Source organism: Lepisma saccharinum, chromosome 3 (assembly GCF_977018435.1).
Source record: "Lepisma saccharinum chromosome 3, izLepSacc3.1, whole genome shotgun sequence".
NCBI classification, from domain to species: domain Eukaryota; kingdom Metazoa; phylum Arthropoda; class Insecta; order Zygentoma; family Lepismatidae; genus Lepisma; species Lepisma saccharinum.
Genome location: NC_139231.1, coordinates 123,763,720 through 123,780,931, shown reverse-complemented (window position 1 = coordinate 123,780,931; position 17,212 = coordinate 123,763,720). Strand labels below are relative to the sequence as shown.

The 17,212-nt window shown below is 35.3% G+C and overlaps 1 protein-coding gene across 1 annotated transcript; it reads left to right on the top strand.

Annotated features, from left to right (window-relative positions):
* The first annotated feature begins 470 nt into the window (after positions 1-470).
* On the top strand, positions 471-12,803 carry LOC145985391 (uncharacterized). Its single transcript, XM_083119364.1, has 2 exons — positions 471-541; positions 7,833-12,803. The coding sequence occupies exons 1-2, from the start codon at positions 506-508 to the stop codon at positions 12,264-12,266; spliced, it is 4,470 nt and encodes a 1,489-aa protein (XP_082975490.1). The 5' UTR covers positions 471-505; the 3' UTR covers positions 12,267-12,803.
* Positions 12,804-17,212: the final 4,409 nt, after the last annotated feature.

The following is a 17,212-nucleotide window of genomic DNA, read 5'->3' as shown; positions in this document are numbered from 1 at the left end:
GGTCCAGGGCTCGGTGGCTGGGATCCCACTTTAATCTGCAGGTCCAGTCCCGATTATGTCTAATCCTGAAAGTACTGATGGAAACATTGGAATTTTCTTGATTTGGAAATAGACTTTTTAAACTATAACCCCGCATTGGCAGTTGGGGGCTGTTATCCATCTGGTGTGTGTGTGTAAATTTTTGTGCAAGGGGTGGCATTCTCATATGTGAGCATTTGGTAAAATCCATATCAACAACATTTTCCCTCAATCTCCAGTCATTCTGTAGGTATCGAGGTGGGAAACGAAGAGGGGTGTAAACTCCCGCTTCAAGAATCCCACCAAAAGATAATTTATGAGGTAACATTTTTATTACATTGCATTAACCATCTTGCTTTGCTGTTAATCTCATCTCATCATCATTGTAGCCTATAAGACTATTTTGTTGTGCGATTTGAAATTATACATTATTTTTTTTTCCTCTTTTCAGTACATATACAAAACTAACCATCGGAAAGCAGACAGAATGCACTGGAGAATTTTAGCAGCATCGTTGATTCCAGTAAGTATTGCTTTATTTATAACTCTACTCCATATTTTTTCTATTGTGTTTAATGAAATGTATTAGTAGCAGGCCAAGATTCATATGTGCGTAGGCCCCTGGAGCTAGCGTCATTGTACTGCTACCCTACATACAATCTCAATTGTGAGTAGATGCCTCTTTGTGGATTAGACTCAGTGGAATAGTTCCTAGCTTTGTTTCTTGTTAAATTCGATTATTTAATTAAACCTGAAAGGACAACATGTAGCTACAGTTTGGAGCACATTGCAGTTGTTGTGGCATTATACTCCACCCTTACTAACTAACTAACTCTCTAGCCTTCTCAAACCCGAAGGTTCATGGCTGCAGCAACACAGGCCTTCCATCTGCCCCTTTCCTGAGCAAGATCTATATACTCGTTTCCATCCCTACCGATTTCCTTTAGGTCCATCTCAACGTTGTCCTTCCATCTTCCTACTGGTCTCTTTCCATCAGGTTTCCCAACAAGAATCCTGTAAACTCCTCTTTCCTCTCCCATTCGTGCCACATGGCCTGTCCACCTACGACTTCTTCATTTAATCATTCTAACAATATCTGGACATGAATACAAACTATGTAGTTCTAAAGTATGTCCTTCGTTAGTTTCTTTTACCTTCCTAACAGCATATTCTAAGGCAAAATTAAAGATTGATTGATTGAATGGTGTTTAAGTCCACTTTATGCACAGTAAGGCTAATTTGGACTGGACCAACAGTTTAAAGTGGGATCCGAACTACTATGTGCCTCCAGCGAGTATCGAACCCGGGACCCCTTGATTACAAGTCGACGAGGCCCGCAAAATTAAAGAGCAATGGAGATAATGCATCTCCTTGTTTTAACCCATCATGAATTGTAAATTTGTCAAACACATTAATACCCACACGAATTTTACTTTCTGTTTCACTGGTGCGTACTTTTATCATATTAACAAGCTTCTTAGGTATTCCAAACTCGACTAATATATTCTATAATTTATCTCTTTTGACCGAATCATATGCTTTTTTGAAATCAATGAATAGTTGATGGATATTTTGATTATATTCCCACATTTTCTCAAGTGTCTGTCTGATATGAAAAATTTGATCTGTAGTTGATCTGTTACGTTTAAATCCACATTGATAATTACCTATAATTTCATTAGCATATGGGGTTAGTCTTGTTAAGAGAACGTTAGATAACAGTTGGGCTGAAAAGTTCGTAGGCTGACTCATAGATGGCGTTACTAGAATTAAATCCATGTGATTTTTACTTAGTACTAACCTTCAAAAGATACGTGTATAAATTTCACAGCTGCCGGATAATTAGTTCGTGAGATATAGCATTGTGAGTGAAGCAGCTTTTGTTATTGTGAAAAAAATGAATAAAAAAGAATTTCGTGTGTTAATAAAGCATTGCTTTTTGGCGAAAAAAATACTGTTGAAGCCAAGGTTTGGCTTGATAAACATTATTCGGACTCTGCACCAGGAAAATCAACCGTTGAGAAGTGGTTTGCTAAATTTAAACGAGGCGAAATGAGCATCGAAGACGATGCACGCAGTGGACGTCCCAAAGAGGCTGTTACCGACGAAAACATCAAAAAAGTCCACAAAATAATTTTAAATGATCGTAAAGTGAAGTTGATCGAGATAGCTGAGATTATTACATAGCGTTGTTGGAGCGTTTAAAGGATGAAATCACGAAAAAACGGCCCCATTTGAAGAAGAAAAAAGTGCTGTTTCATCAAGACAATGCACCATGTCACAAATCAATGAAAACGATGGCAAAATTATATGAATTAGACTACGAATTGCTTCCCCATCCACCATATTCTCCAGATCTGGCCCCCAGTGACTTTTTGCTGTTTGCAGACCTTAAAAGAATGCTCGCTGGAAAGAAATTTAGCACTGATGAAGAGGTAATCGCCGAAACTGAGGCCTATTTTGAGGCTAAAGAGAAATCGTACTATAAAAATGGCATCGAAAAATTGTATGACCGCTATAATCGTTGTATCGCCCTCGAAGGCAACTATATTGAATAATAAAATCGAATTTTGTCAAAAAAATATTTTTTACTATGTTAGCCTACGAACTTTTCAGCCCAACTGTTAATGTTGTATGTTGTTGAGAGTCGAGAAATTCCACGGTAATTATTGCAGTTCATTTTATCACCTTTTTTAAACACAGGAACAATTGTGGATTCTTTCCACTGTTGAGGGATTTCTTCTTTATTCCATATTAAACGAATTTATTTATGAATTTGACATATTAACGAATTTCCACCATATTTAATTAACTCAACTGGTATTAAATCAATGCCAGGTGCTTTGTTACTTACTAAAAATTCATATTTGTTTTATATTCCTTTTTTGGAAGACAAGCTAGATGATGATAATTTGATTTGGTTTGTTTTAGTTTACTTCGCTTTTCTGCCAATTTTGGCTAATTGCAAAGATGGGGATGAGTGATGATATGATGAAATTGATGAATGAACACTCACAAACATCCATGCCCAGGCCAGAATTCGAAACCGGACCTCTGGCGTCGTAGCGCTATGTGCTAACTACTTGATGATAAAAACTTGCGAGACAATGTGATGGAAGGTTGTTTCCAGGATTAGTTATATAACTAGAAATTGCAGCGTAGTTATCAATAAGTTCCTAAGAAAGGCAATTTACTCTTGACTGTAGCCTACATAAGCTAACTAAATTAGCAACAAGTAACGTGAAATGGAATAAATGGATGAAAAATCTTAGAAGGCACGAATTTCTCTCGACCCTATGCTACACGGAGTGGGCCAGTGTTGAAGGTTAAACACTGCTGCCACCTGTTGAGTTATCTTTGTACTCTTACCAGTGGATTTCGTTCTGTACTTTTTAGATCTTACCGTTCCTTGTGCGTGCTCAGTGGCGTGTTTTTTATTTCATTTTGGGAGGTTTTTTTTGGGGGGAGTACTCAAATTTGTATATAGCAAACTAAACTATTGCCTTGCGGTTCTAAGTACCTTAGAACACTGGTTCTAATCTAGGTCATTGAATCTTATGATAACATTTAAACGTAATTTAGAAACAGTATATTTACATTCTAAGATAACCCAAACTCGTACACAGAAACAGCTATCGAACTAGTAACACCAAAAACCCTTTGAAGATGTCAATTATGATTTCGTGATTTACTAACAGCATTAATTGATTGTATTGATATGTTCTCAGGTACATAAGCAATACTTTGAAAATTAAAACAATTTGATTAATGGATAACATTTAATACCATTGTTGATGTGCAAGAGACTCTTTCAAGTAGCATTAAATAGTTCAGTCTATGTTTGTGTTTTTGCCCCTGGAATTTAAAAACCCATATATCCACATCCGTGAAATATGATAATTAGTAACTAAAGTGCTGATGTAATTAACGATTACACTTCAGACTTCAAAACTGAAGCGATTTGAACAGCAACATGCTATTCTAAACAATCTTGAAAAACGCGCCCCTTAAACATGGGCAAACAATGTATTTTTCTTCATTAATATGCATTTAGAATGCTTTCGTAGGCCTTATTGGAACGTTTTCCTTTTCTTTGACCAATAACAGAGATAAATCTTCAAACAGGATGAATAAAAGTTCATTTACATCGTTTGTGTCAAAAGATATACTAATAAATCGGCCGCCATTTTGAAAACATCCGCCATTGCTGACCAACAGGGTATTTTAAATGCCTCCAATCTTTAAAATTATATTAAGACGGATATTAAACAACATTTGAAATGTCATGCTTTTATCACAAAAATGCGCAATTCAGCAAGATATCTGCACATATCGGCCGGACTACACCAAAAGAGCTATCGAACTCGTAACACTGAGAAAACTTGACAAAATTTGTAAAAACGTAATGTCCATTCAGTGGCTTAGGAGGCATGGGGTGAAGTCCCCTCCCTCCCACCATTTTTGGTCACTTTTGCTCCGCTCTCTAAACTTTATCTGCCAAGGGAAAGTAAACTGTCCTTGCTCTCCCCCCAGTTTTGGAACCCAATCGTCGCCACCTACAAGTTTCTTGTGTAAAATATTAGCACTATGCTATGAAGACTAAAATGTTGTCTCGGCTCGGTGAGATTGGTCAGTTGCAGAATGGTGTCCTGTAATGAGCAATTCTACATACTTTTCGGCAGGGAAATCTTTGATGACTGAACCATTAATGGATACGAATTATTTTTAAATTGTGTTTGTTACATACTTAAGAAATATACGATATGATTGCAATTCCATTTCTATTGAGGGGGAATGAAAATATCCCTGGCGGGGATAAAAAAATTGTGTGCGGGAAATCCCCCCGTTAATTCACGCAGTCCTCATTGCACAATCTGAGCCCGGATTGCTTTTTTTGGATCGATTTCGAGGTCGAAAACACTACTTGCAATTGGGAAGTCCCTGAGTCAAACCTTGCTCTCAACAATAGCGATTAAGATTTTCCCGCGCTTAGGTTGAGGCACTTACGGCAAGTTCCGGGATGGTACATTTGATGACGACCACGTACGATTCATGCTCCTTTCTTTCCAAGCTTCATTCTCTATCCATCCTTTCGCGGTTAGCTCTAGGTGGAAATTAGCGACGTTACATAAGTAATTCAGAAAGCAGGTACTGAATGGGAACTAATGAGCATTTACGTATAATGCAATTTCTATAAGGAAAATAGGTCAGCCAATCATGCATGATGAAGTAAAGAACAGGTTAGATTATTTTCAATATAAATTTAATGCACTAATTGTTTATTTTTTCATTGAGTTTTGTTTTAAGTCAGCTTTATGCACGGTAGGCTAATCGAGACTAGACCTACAGCTTTAAGTGGTATCCGAACCACTATGTGCCTACATAGGGTATAGAACCGGAGATCCCTTGATTATAAGTACACCTCAGATTTTAGGTTTCTAACCTATTTTTTCCTTTACAGGTATGTAAGAAATAATAAGTTATGTCAGCGTTTCGTAAAAAAACGCAACGACTGATGAAGTTTTATAGTGGCTAAAAATACTATTTTGCTTGTTAGAACCTATTTTAGGTTTATGCGCCTAAATCAAGCCTTTTTTTAGGTTTTTATATACTTTTAAAGGTTTTAGAGGATGTTTATGTCACACAGGGGCATTTGCTTTGTTTGTCACGAACAAATTCAATGACGAACGTGTTTGAAATGTACTCTCTGTCGATTTCCCTTCCTCCAAGTCCTTGGTGATTTTTCAAAGCTCTGAACAAAGAAAATGTCTGGTGCCACTGTTACCTGTACAATCCAAAGTGGTCTGATCTGTGTGGTCTTGCTCACTTCGGTGCTTTGTGGCTTTCACGCCTTGCAAACTAACATTTCAACATTGACGTTTGCACCACTGACTATGTTTTTATTGAAAGATTATTTTCAGCATATAAGATGATCCTCACAGACAAAATTGCGGAGTTTGACTGTGGATAACATGAAAAAAGATTGTTGCCTAACTATACGGCGAAAATTGGATTTTATTAGCAAATTTCCAATCGTAAGTTCTGCCATCGCCGTAGGGTTAGGCAACACACATAACGTTATGCAAGATAGTGCGTATTTCAGATATAGGTGTGCCATTTTCATTGCCGGTGACTATACCTAATTAGCATTTTTCACGAATTTTGAACTATTTTAAGTTTTTTTAACCTACTTCAGGATTTTTAGGTCCTATTTTAGGATTTTTCGAACCTATTTTAGGATTTTTAGAGCCTATTTTAGGAACCTAAAAGCACACTTTTTATAACTTAAAAATCCGAGGTCTAATTATAACACAACTACGATACCACTACGCCATCGGGGAGGCAGACTTCGAGGTTTTATATTACGAAGTTAATTTAAATTATCTTCAAATTCAGAGCATAATGCAAATTGGTCATGCAAGTGTCCCACTTAAATTAGTATAATATGTACGATACAAATTGATGTAAATCCTATAGGCTTTTGACGTAAATAGCAATATTTTAAATTTGGAAGCATTGCTTAAAATACGTATTGGATGCAAAAATGCATGTTATTGGATTATTCTCTGACTTTGAATTCCAGTTCACAGAAAGTAAAATATACCAAAGTTACCACACTTGGAAGTTAGATCTGTAAGTGACAAATACTTGTATAATTTACCATGGTGGGCATTGAAAAACTTTTGTCTTGTTTTGCCCAATGAACAGATGATTATCATCTCATCATTATATTTCTTTGCAATTAGAACTTAATTGTACAACTGCATAAATTCAAATTCGACTTTTATCTTGTTCTTTTGTTCAATGCTCATTTATATCACTATATTTCGATTTAGACGTAATTTTGAAATAGTATACATTTTAAGCAAACCTAAATACATATACAAAATGAGTCAAAAAGAGCTATCGAACTAGTACCACTGCGAAAACTTTACCAAATTTCTATTGCCAACTTCAAACTTAATGTCTATCTAGCCTGCTACAAGTTTCTTAGTGTAAAATATCAGCGCTATGCCATGAACACTAATGTGGAAAACGGCCTGCTGTTGACTCGTGTTTTGTAAATTTAAATTAGTTTAGTTTAGTCGCATTGAATTAATTTTTTTTAAAGAAAGTTAAATGAACGTCATCTTCCAGTACGTTTTGCATTGAATTGAATTCTTGGTTTTCCAAAAAATTCACTTCAAAAGTCCAAGCTAACAATATTATGATTATTGGTAATATTACAGTTCATCACACGGAAAATAGCGACGCCATTAAAATAAGACATAAGATGCAGAGGGGGAACATTTTCACATGTAACATTTGTTTGCTAGGGACTGTAAAGAAGTGTCCGTCCCCTGATCCCTCTCTGGCGACATCACTGTATTTTTCCAAATGCAATATTTTCTAAGCTGGAGAAGTTGTATTTTGGAATTGTTGTAATTGTAAGGGTTGGAATGCTATCAAGAAAAGGAGACAAGATTATGTAGATTTATAATTGGATAATGAAATACAAAAACGTGTGAAATAATATATAAGGGAAGAATAAAGGATGTAGAAAGTGAATTTTATGGAAATATCCGGAAAAAAGCCAAATCCATTTCATGGAAATCTTGCCAGTTAACAATTTTTGTATTGCTTTTGTCACTTTTTGAAAAATCATTTCTGACATTTGGCCTGATAAAGGTCAGTGTGAAAATGTGAAATGTTACCAGCAATAATATCAATCATTTCAGTTTAAAACCTAGTGCGATATATAACAATCAACATTTTTTCGTATATGATTACTGGCTGCAGTTCTGTATACTTATCTAATATTTTTCTATCCTCAGAGTGTCATTGTAGTGTTGCTGTTCAACAGACGGTTTGCTATCGGCAATACATCTGAACCAGAAACTTCTTTGACGCCTGAGAACTTGTCTTTGAGGAATCTACAGCTTCCGCCACCTTCTTCTGCGAGCCTTCCGATTGGTACATTAGGAGTTTTGTGTAATAATTCCGCCACGTTAAACCATGGAGAACCAGTGACAACTGACAAGACTTCCAGTTACTCTAAATCTACGAATCGAACATCGCCTGCCGTGAAGATAGTTCAAGAACCTTCAAGAAATGTAATAATAGGAACTGCTAATAAGTTAAGGGCAAATAATACATTGTCTGACTTGACTTTTAGCTTAGGAAGTGCATTTAGGGATTTTATGTTAGAAGTAAGAATTCACAACAACGGATATGATAATAGTCAAAGAGTGTCACAGGAATTCATTATTCAAAATCGAACTCCTAGGTTTGCTCGCTCACAAGAAAGAGTTATCAGACTTAGGAGCAATGAAGATTCGGATATCCCTAACAGATTGTTGCAAGGTAGAGTAACGTATACATCAAGACTTAAAGAAGCTAGGATGGCTAAGGAAAGGGCTGCACAATTAGGTAAACATTCGCAGAGATTTAGATATATGATTTACGGGAGACGTGATAATAAAATCCAGTCAAGGGAGGACAGAAACATCGAACCCGGAGAAGAAAAGTTTGGAACGCGCTCCTTTTCAAACATATACAAGACAGCGAAGAAAAAGAGCATAAGTTGCATTCTTAAAGAGCAGAGGAGGAACAGTCAAAATGAGTTATTTAGAGCTGGAGAAAAGGAGATACCAACTTCGAGTCTCCATAGATGGTGGACGTCTTTTGCAAGAGAAAGCAGACATCGATCTTCAAAGGATAGGAAAGGATATGATACTTTAAGAACATCGCCGACAAAGAGGCATATGGCTGAATATAACAGTGCGGCAACCCATACTGGTGAGAAGCGAGTAACAAATACTCCAGGAAAAGACCTGTTGAAGGATAAAAAGAACTTGGTGCCTATTAGTAAACTTCAAACCTGGTGGCGATATTTTGCAGATGGAAGTCACAGAAATTACTATTCTAGACTTCCGAAAAACAACACGAAAAACGAACTCAAAATAAACAAGCACAAATATCCAGAAATGAAACTTACAAACTACATAGAACATGATCGAAAAAATAGAGAAAAATCATTCTTTGTAAGAAAAAAGAAAATCAATAACAACAATCCAACTTTCCAGCCAAGAAGCTCCGGTTTATCATCTCTTTCACCCCTTGCATGGAGGAAGAGTCTCAATAAAAAGGTTTCGTCAAAAGCCTCTAGCCTAAGTCATCAAAATATTGAACAACTGAAGAAAATAGAAACAATAATAACGAAAGGTAAACCTTTAACTGCTCATAAGAATGAAATGGACAGCAGAACTGTTATAACTCATGAGAAACCTCCTCAAAAGGCAATTCAAAGTAAGCGTATACTTATTGGTGGTAATTTCTTAAGCGGCTTAAAGATGAGAAAGAAACTGAAGCAAGAACAGCAAAATCAAGATGAAAATCATTCGGGAAAACATGGCAACATATTACTACCAGGATCACAACAAGGCATAAGATTGATAGGATCTGTATTATTTCACCCCTCGAAGAGCGTTCGGAAAGAACCGGGAAAGCAGAAATTAATAGGTAACGTGGACATGGAAATGAAGAAAAGAATATCAAAACATCATCCTATGGGAACAACTGCTCAAATGTTGTCAAAGAGACATAAATTTTTCATTGAGCAAACAGACAATCATGATTTAAGCAAGAAGGAAGAGTATCTTTCGGAAGAACAACAAAGGGAACTAATTCGTCTTGAAGAACTCTGTTCTGATATCCAAGATACGAAAAGGAGATTATTCGGAAACGTTAACATGACTTTGAAGGAATTATTTTACATTCTAAATTACAAATCGAAAAGTCTGATCAGTGCGCTGAACTTTGAACAAGAAGGAAAGCCTAAAACTTTTCCTACTGAAGGACCTAATATTAACGAGATAATAAAATCGAATGCACATCCCACACATACAGAAAAGCTTAGTGATGTCCGTAGGACTAGACGCGCCATTTCCTCCAGTATTGAAAAGACGAATAATACCGTAACTAGAATGAGACTGGAACCTAGAGTTGAAAACCAAAGCTCAGTTACAAAACAGCTCTCTGAATTTAATTTGCAGAACAACAATTCCACCACTGAGACGAATCACTTGATTGGCGGAAAAGAAATGGAGATCAGAAAGCGAAATAAAAGAGAAGTAAGTGATAGAGCGCATATTAAGGAAAAACCTAAACTTATTGGTTCTATTATCCCAAGTCGTATGAAACCATTCTCTAAGGAAATACCTGGAACAAGGAGAAAGTTATTAACACCAGACAACACAAATATTTCATTTAATATCCCGAACACTCGTGATGTAAACAGTAATGAGAATACAAGAAGGACTTTAATTGGAAGTGCTTCCTTCAAACCTAGATTTCGTGAAAGGAAACAGAAGAATCAGCAACAGACTAGGAGAAATTTTTTCCTTGATAAGCAAACTATATATTCTGATAATGGCTTTAATAAGAAACCTTATATTAAACCACATATAGCTTCTGATTCAACGTACTCAGGTGAAAATGAAGAAAGGGAAATCAAGATTATTAAAGATCACGGGATACAAAACTCTAAATTATTATCCAAAGAAGATATTTCGGATTTCTATAACATCAAGAGGAATGAGATATTACAAGAATCTACGTTATTAAAAATGAATGCATTATTACAGGATGCAAGGGAAAAGGAAAATGATTTACGTCTTTCCAAATCTAATACTAAATCAAGTTCGAATCTTGAAAGTACGCTTTTAACAAAATCAGAAAAGTGGACCAGTCATGAATTAGAATATCAAAATTCTACTCCTAAACCACAATTTCGCAAACGACTTTCAACATCTTCCACATTCAATCAAAGATATAATAAAAAATTAATTGGTACTAATTATCGCAACAGTGTATTAGAGAAGAACGACGATGAACAACAAAGTCTAACACAAAAGAACTCAAACCGATTCAATATACACATTACTTCCAAAGAAGACAAGAAAGTACTGCCTGAACTTGATTTTAATACCGGTGGAAATAAATCAGCATTGGATATGATGGATGGAAACTATGTAAACTATGACGCTAAGAATGATTTTCAATACAACTTCGACGCGTACAAAAATAGTAGAGAAACTGATAATTTCCATTTGAGTAGTGCACAAGCATTTTCCAAACTGCAACGTGGAAAGAAACAACGTGTTATTGGGAGGTTTATTCGTGTCAACGTATTTCGTAAACTCAACCACGAAACGGCATCTAATCGGCCTGAGGAGGTTCAACAAGTAAATAATTCGACGGTATTTTCATCAAGTAACGGATTGGTTGGGAAAGATATGACCTATAGAGGCACTGATGACGAACAGAATACTGAATTAAGGATAGGAATGTCTTCTCGTAATAATCTCCCACTTAAGAGGTACAGAGGAAATCAGCCTTTTAGAAAACGAACTAATACTGCAAGTAGTGAACGTTACTACGACCAAAATGAAGATTACACCGAAATCTACGACGACGTCAAAGACAACGACTTCAGACCCAATAGCTTGAATTATTTTAAAGAACTGCTGAAAGGAGCCGCAAAAGGTGGGGGTGCTGGAATGAAAGCTCCTGATAAAAATCAACCCAGAATCTTTTCTGGGAAAACTTCGTCAAAGGAATCACTAGATGCGACACATTATTCAAGTAAAGAGAAAGACGCACTCAAATTGAAACCAAGCATAAAGAATTCGCGAACGAATTCGTTTCATGACAACCTCTATAGGGGAACTAAGAGAGCCTCCAATGAAGATATTTCGGCAAGAACGAATCGGCAACGAAACGTATTGCATCAAGGAAATTATAATGTAGGGAAACAATCTTACAACACAAGAAGAGTATCTGGAACAAGAGTAAATGCCAGGAACAACAATTATATTTCACAGCCGGGAGCACCATATTTTGACCTGAATGGTGATGTTAGCGGTCGTAAGCTCCAGAAAACCTCAAGTAGCAGAGAGATTAGCGAATCAAGTGAAGGAGATATAGTTGAGAGGATGCAAAGTGAAAGAAGGAGTCCAGTTAGCGGAAAAATGGATATTGACCTTGTTAAATCAATCTTCAGAAAAGTTTCAGGCCGAAATAGAAGCCCAGCTGCAGAAACTAGAGATAAAAATGGACAAAATTCAAGATCTTTAAATGGCAGACATCTTGAAGATAACAAGAAACGTCAAGATTACAACAATTCTTATATGTCTGACGAACAAATTCCTGGAGCGATTTCCAAGTCAATAAAGAAACAGAAATTAATAGGATCATTCTATCCATAAACAAAGAGAGATGATTTACAGAAACGACCACAGGTTAAGATAAGTACCTAGACTGACTTGTACATTTACTATGTATGTGTACAAATATCTGAATCTATCTGTGAAACTTAGTGCAGGACACTACATACCGGATACGACAAAGAAATGTGAGTCGCAGAAGAATAAATCTTGCCAAATCAAGCTGTAAGATATCTATTGGGGAAAATGTAGCTGTATCCTTTGTCGTACAGGAAAAATAATCACATTTCCCCAGTTAATTTCGGATAAATCTAGATTTATTTTTAGTACATATTTTGCCAAAAATAGAGGAACTTGCACAGTGTGAGATCCACAGTTGATTTTTGTACAAATCCACTTTTTTGTATTGCATAAAAGCCTTTCAGAATATTGTCCACAATTCATGTGTAGCTTTCTATTTGTGTAAATTGTATTTATGTATATGCCTCTCATTTAAACTATGTACAATTTTAAATGTTTTTGTTAACTGTTTTACACAGTAAGATCCATATTTGGTTTCCACACAATAAAACAAATTATTATGTGCCCTAAAGTTTTAATCATTAGAAATTGTCACTGTTTTAAAGCAACCTGTTGTACTTGAATAAATGATCAAGTCTAATACAATGTTAACGGTAATCTGATACAATTTCAGTTTGATTAGTAACGCATCATTGTAATAAATCTTAATTACATAAAATAAATTAACTGTTGATAGAGTGCTAGATTCTTACATTGAATATTTGTGTATTTGTGTGTGAAATATTGCCACACATTCGCTTATATGATAGTACAGTTTGTGAAAAACCATAAAAATGCTGCAGTAAAATTTGAAACATCATCATCAACATATCCTGTATGTTCTGCACATGATTTCCTATTGAGTTCGTCCCGAAATTAGAAGAAAGTAGAGAGTTAAGACTGATTAAATGCACTAATTGTAGTACAAAAATATTTATCTATCCTTATTTACAAGTAGTAAAAAGAGAGTTACGAGTAACTCTGAATCTTGGTTCTTGCCAGCACTAAATTGTTTGCGAGTTAAATTACAAATAAAGCAATTACAAGTGTTTTTCTTTTGCATTAAATTTGTTTTACCCTTGTGCATGTTATAATCTTGTAAAAGTAGATCCTAATACGTTCGTCAATCTGTTGGTGGATTAAGCGGGAGGGGCAAGGTGGCACCTGCCCCTCCCAAAACGTGTGACTAAGTCTACAAGTTCAGCTTTGAATTTAATGGAAATACGTATTTGTGTTACAAAAATGACTCTTATTTATGGAGAGGAGGGGGTAAAGGGATAACGATTTTGTGGTCAGGGGTACATCGATGTATTGGCACCCCCCTTTATTAATTTCACTATGGTTGCATATTTGTCAATAGTTTTTTACTGAAATACGGCTTTTTGTAGAGAAACTGGTTACTTTAGAGAAAAAGAGAAAAGCTTACAATTTGTGCTTTAATTTTAACAAGAAAAAACCTATCGCAATGAACCTAAGAAATGAAATGTAAAAACGTTAATTACATGGTTGCTTTAATTATATCTACGCTAATTTTGAATAAGCGAAGCTTAGTATAATAATGTAAATTGAAAAAATATACCCGTGGATATATTCATAACATTTTACAATATAGTTTAATACATTTCTTTAACAATGCAAAAGTAATAGAAGTATTTATTTTAGAATATAGACATTGATTGATTGAGTGAGTGAGTGAAGCTAATTAGGACTGGACCTACTGTTTAAAGTGGGATCCGAACCACAATGTGCCTGCACCGGGTATCGAACTCGGGACCCAATATAAACATTTATTGTGTTTATTTCTTGTATTAGTAATTTTATATAACTAGGTAGACAAACACAGTTAGAACATGAGAAGGACATGTGCATATTGGAGAAATATTCATTTCTAAAAAAGATAGAAGTTTAAAACCGCGGATAAATCCTGAAAACTTATTCCAGTCAATTCAGCAGAATACTTTTCTTGTCTCATATTCATGATCATGAATAGCAGTAATATTATTATGGTTATGTATTATTGGACTAGGTTTGCTTGTATATCAAAGAGTCTGAGTATTGCTAGGAAACGTATAAATAAACATAGCACTTTGTAACTATGTAATTGATTCATTGTTAAATACTTTAACTATTCATCATGTGTTGTGTTTTACTCAGGTAATGCAGAACACGACACTGCACAAAACCTTATGTGAAATACAATAAATATTTACATGGTGTGATTTGTAGTTCGAATATATTTTTCCACTGTTGGAAGTATAATTTACATATAAATTCGACGTTAATTGGTTGTCTCCGGTAAGATGTAAGTAAATTTGAATGAGGCAATAACCATATAGGCCAATCTAAAATGCGTTCTTTGATATATTTTTAAGTGCAATTCTTTATAATTTGTATAGTTCTTGCTCGAGGTAATTGATTTTCATTTCATGATTCAGACCTTTGACTAATTTCCTTTGCTTATATTAAACCTGTTTGCATTTATGCAAACTCAAAACGTTAGATTCATACTTTCAGTTGATATTAAATTTTATATTTGGGTAGTTTTACATAACCTTCCACAGTACAGAATATTGTGTTCTTTTGTGTATGTGGAAATACTGTCCATAGAAGATAACTAGTTTGCGAGTCAGCTACGGATCGGAGTTCTCAACTTTCGGAAAACCAGTTTTTTACGAATGGACTCACACCGATATCTTCCCCTACCCTCCCTTTGGAGGGTTGAATGGAAATCGACGAATTGTCGTCATATACAGTAGTGTAATTGGTGATAGAACCAGCACCACTTACAAGTGTACAAATGATGAGCTCATATAATTAAACAGCCCGATTTGCCCACACTTAAAATTATGCCAAGATGCTCTTATTCCCCAATTCTTCAAGTGTGATATGCTCTTAATTCTAAGAATTTTGAATCCTAGTGTACAAATGATGAGCCCCCTCAGATTTATTTGCCTACACTTATAAAAGGCACTTCTGTGAGATTGTTGTCCATAAATTTGTTAAAAATATGCCCCTCTTGATATTTTTTTTACCCACACCTAAAACTAAGCTAAGATACCCACACCCACACCCACACCCACACACACACATACATATTTACTTCTGGTTTAAGTTTAATTGGATACCAGGTTCAATTTGTTTATCTAATATTAAAACAATGTAATTCTTCTAGAATTGTTCTGTGACTCTCTCATTTCTTACATCATATGTTTGCATGTTTCAAGTGATTCTCCTCTGTGTTAGTGTTTGTTTAGATCAAAGTGATTAATATGCACAATTCCCGACACGGTAGTATTGAATTTTTGCTTTGCATGTTTCAAGTGATTCTCCTCTGTGTTAGTGTTTGTTTAGATCAAAGTGATTAATGTGCACAATTCCCGACACAGTAGTATTGAATTTTTGCTTTGCATGTTTCAAGTGATTCTCCTCTGCGTCAGTGCTTACAGAAATTTCCGAGTATTGAAGCTTTGCGTGCAAACAAAATTGCATCAGCCAGTATTGTGAGAGTGGCTGAGGAGAACAGATGTGTTGTTACAGTGCTTCTCATACTTACAGGCCTGTTTGGTTTAATTCTTATTATTCATATTAAATATATTTCTGGTATATTGAACAATAAAAAATCTGATATTTGTTACATCCAGCTTGTTTGTTGTAATCCACTCATATTTAGAGTCAGGCTTATATCTGTCCCAGCCTGTTATACAAAAATCAATACATAACACTCAGCGCTAGGTCATTGACATAGGACATGCATGTCTGTGCAGGCATTTGCGGAAGGTCAGTGTAGATCAATATTTATTCTTTTTTTCCACTTGTGGGCTATTAGCTTTACAACCTGTCATAATAAGCATAGAGTTTTGGTTTAAAACCCAAAAAAATTTATATAATAAACCGAGGATAAAAATTAACATTATTAACATATTAAATATACACAAGAAATAAACAAAGCACACAGCTGAACAAAATATATATATATATTAAGTACAAAATTTTGAATTGAACCCCAGGAAATCTTATATAATAAACCAACAACAAAAATGCCAAATCAAAAATATTGCAATCAGTGTAATAAGAATATATCCAGCCCCAATTGGGCCAGACACCAAAAGAATTGTAACCCAGGCAAATTCAGAACTCCCACTTAAATATGTTCTAAATGCAATAAAATATTTAGCAAGGCATATTTCAATAGACATGTGGGTTCTTGTTCTGTACAGTCATCAACATTTCCCCCACAACCTTCTACATCTGGTCTGAAAAGGAAGCATGAAACACCTGTTAATGCTGGACCGGCAAAGCAGCCACGCTATGAACCCATCCATAGCAGTTTTAACGGCCAATTAAGGGATCACCGGTTTGTATCAGAGCCAAGATGTGACATTAAGAATTTTTTGAAGAGTATAAATCCAGATGTGCAGGCAATTCTAAATGCACAAAATGGGTCTTATAAGCTGTCCCTCAAATTGTTTACACAATATAAGAAGCCAAATGGCACAAAATTTACACAGCCCCACATAACAGAAACTGTACCGGTATATTCAAATGCAAATTCAGACAAAATAATATGCAGTTTGATAGATCAATTGAATATTAAACACTCTGAATTTGCAGCAAAAGAGTCTGGATGGAGCCTATGCGGATCTCCACACAAGTTATATATTAATATTTCTGAATTCAACCCATTACAAGGTTCCACTTATGTGCCATTACCTGCCAATATCAAAAACAAAACAGCCGTGGTTAATATAAAAAATAATGACCAGAAATGCTTTTTGTGGTGTATTTTAGCTGCTTTGTATCCAGTTTCAAGGAATCCTCAGAGAATAAGTTATTATAAACAGCATGAAAATGATTTTGATGAAGCAATGGAGGGTTTAGAATATCCAATGTCTGTTCAGAATATTGATAAATTTGAAAAAAAGGCCAGG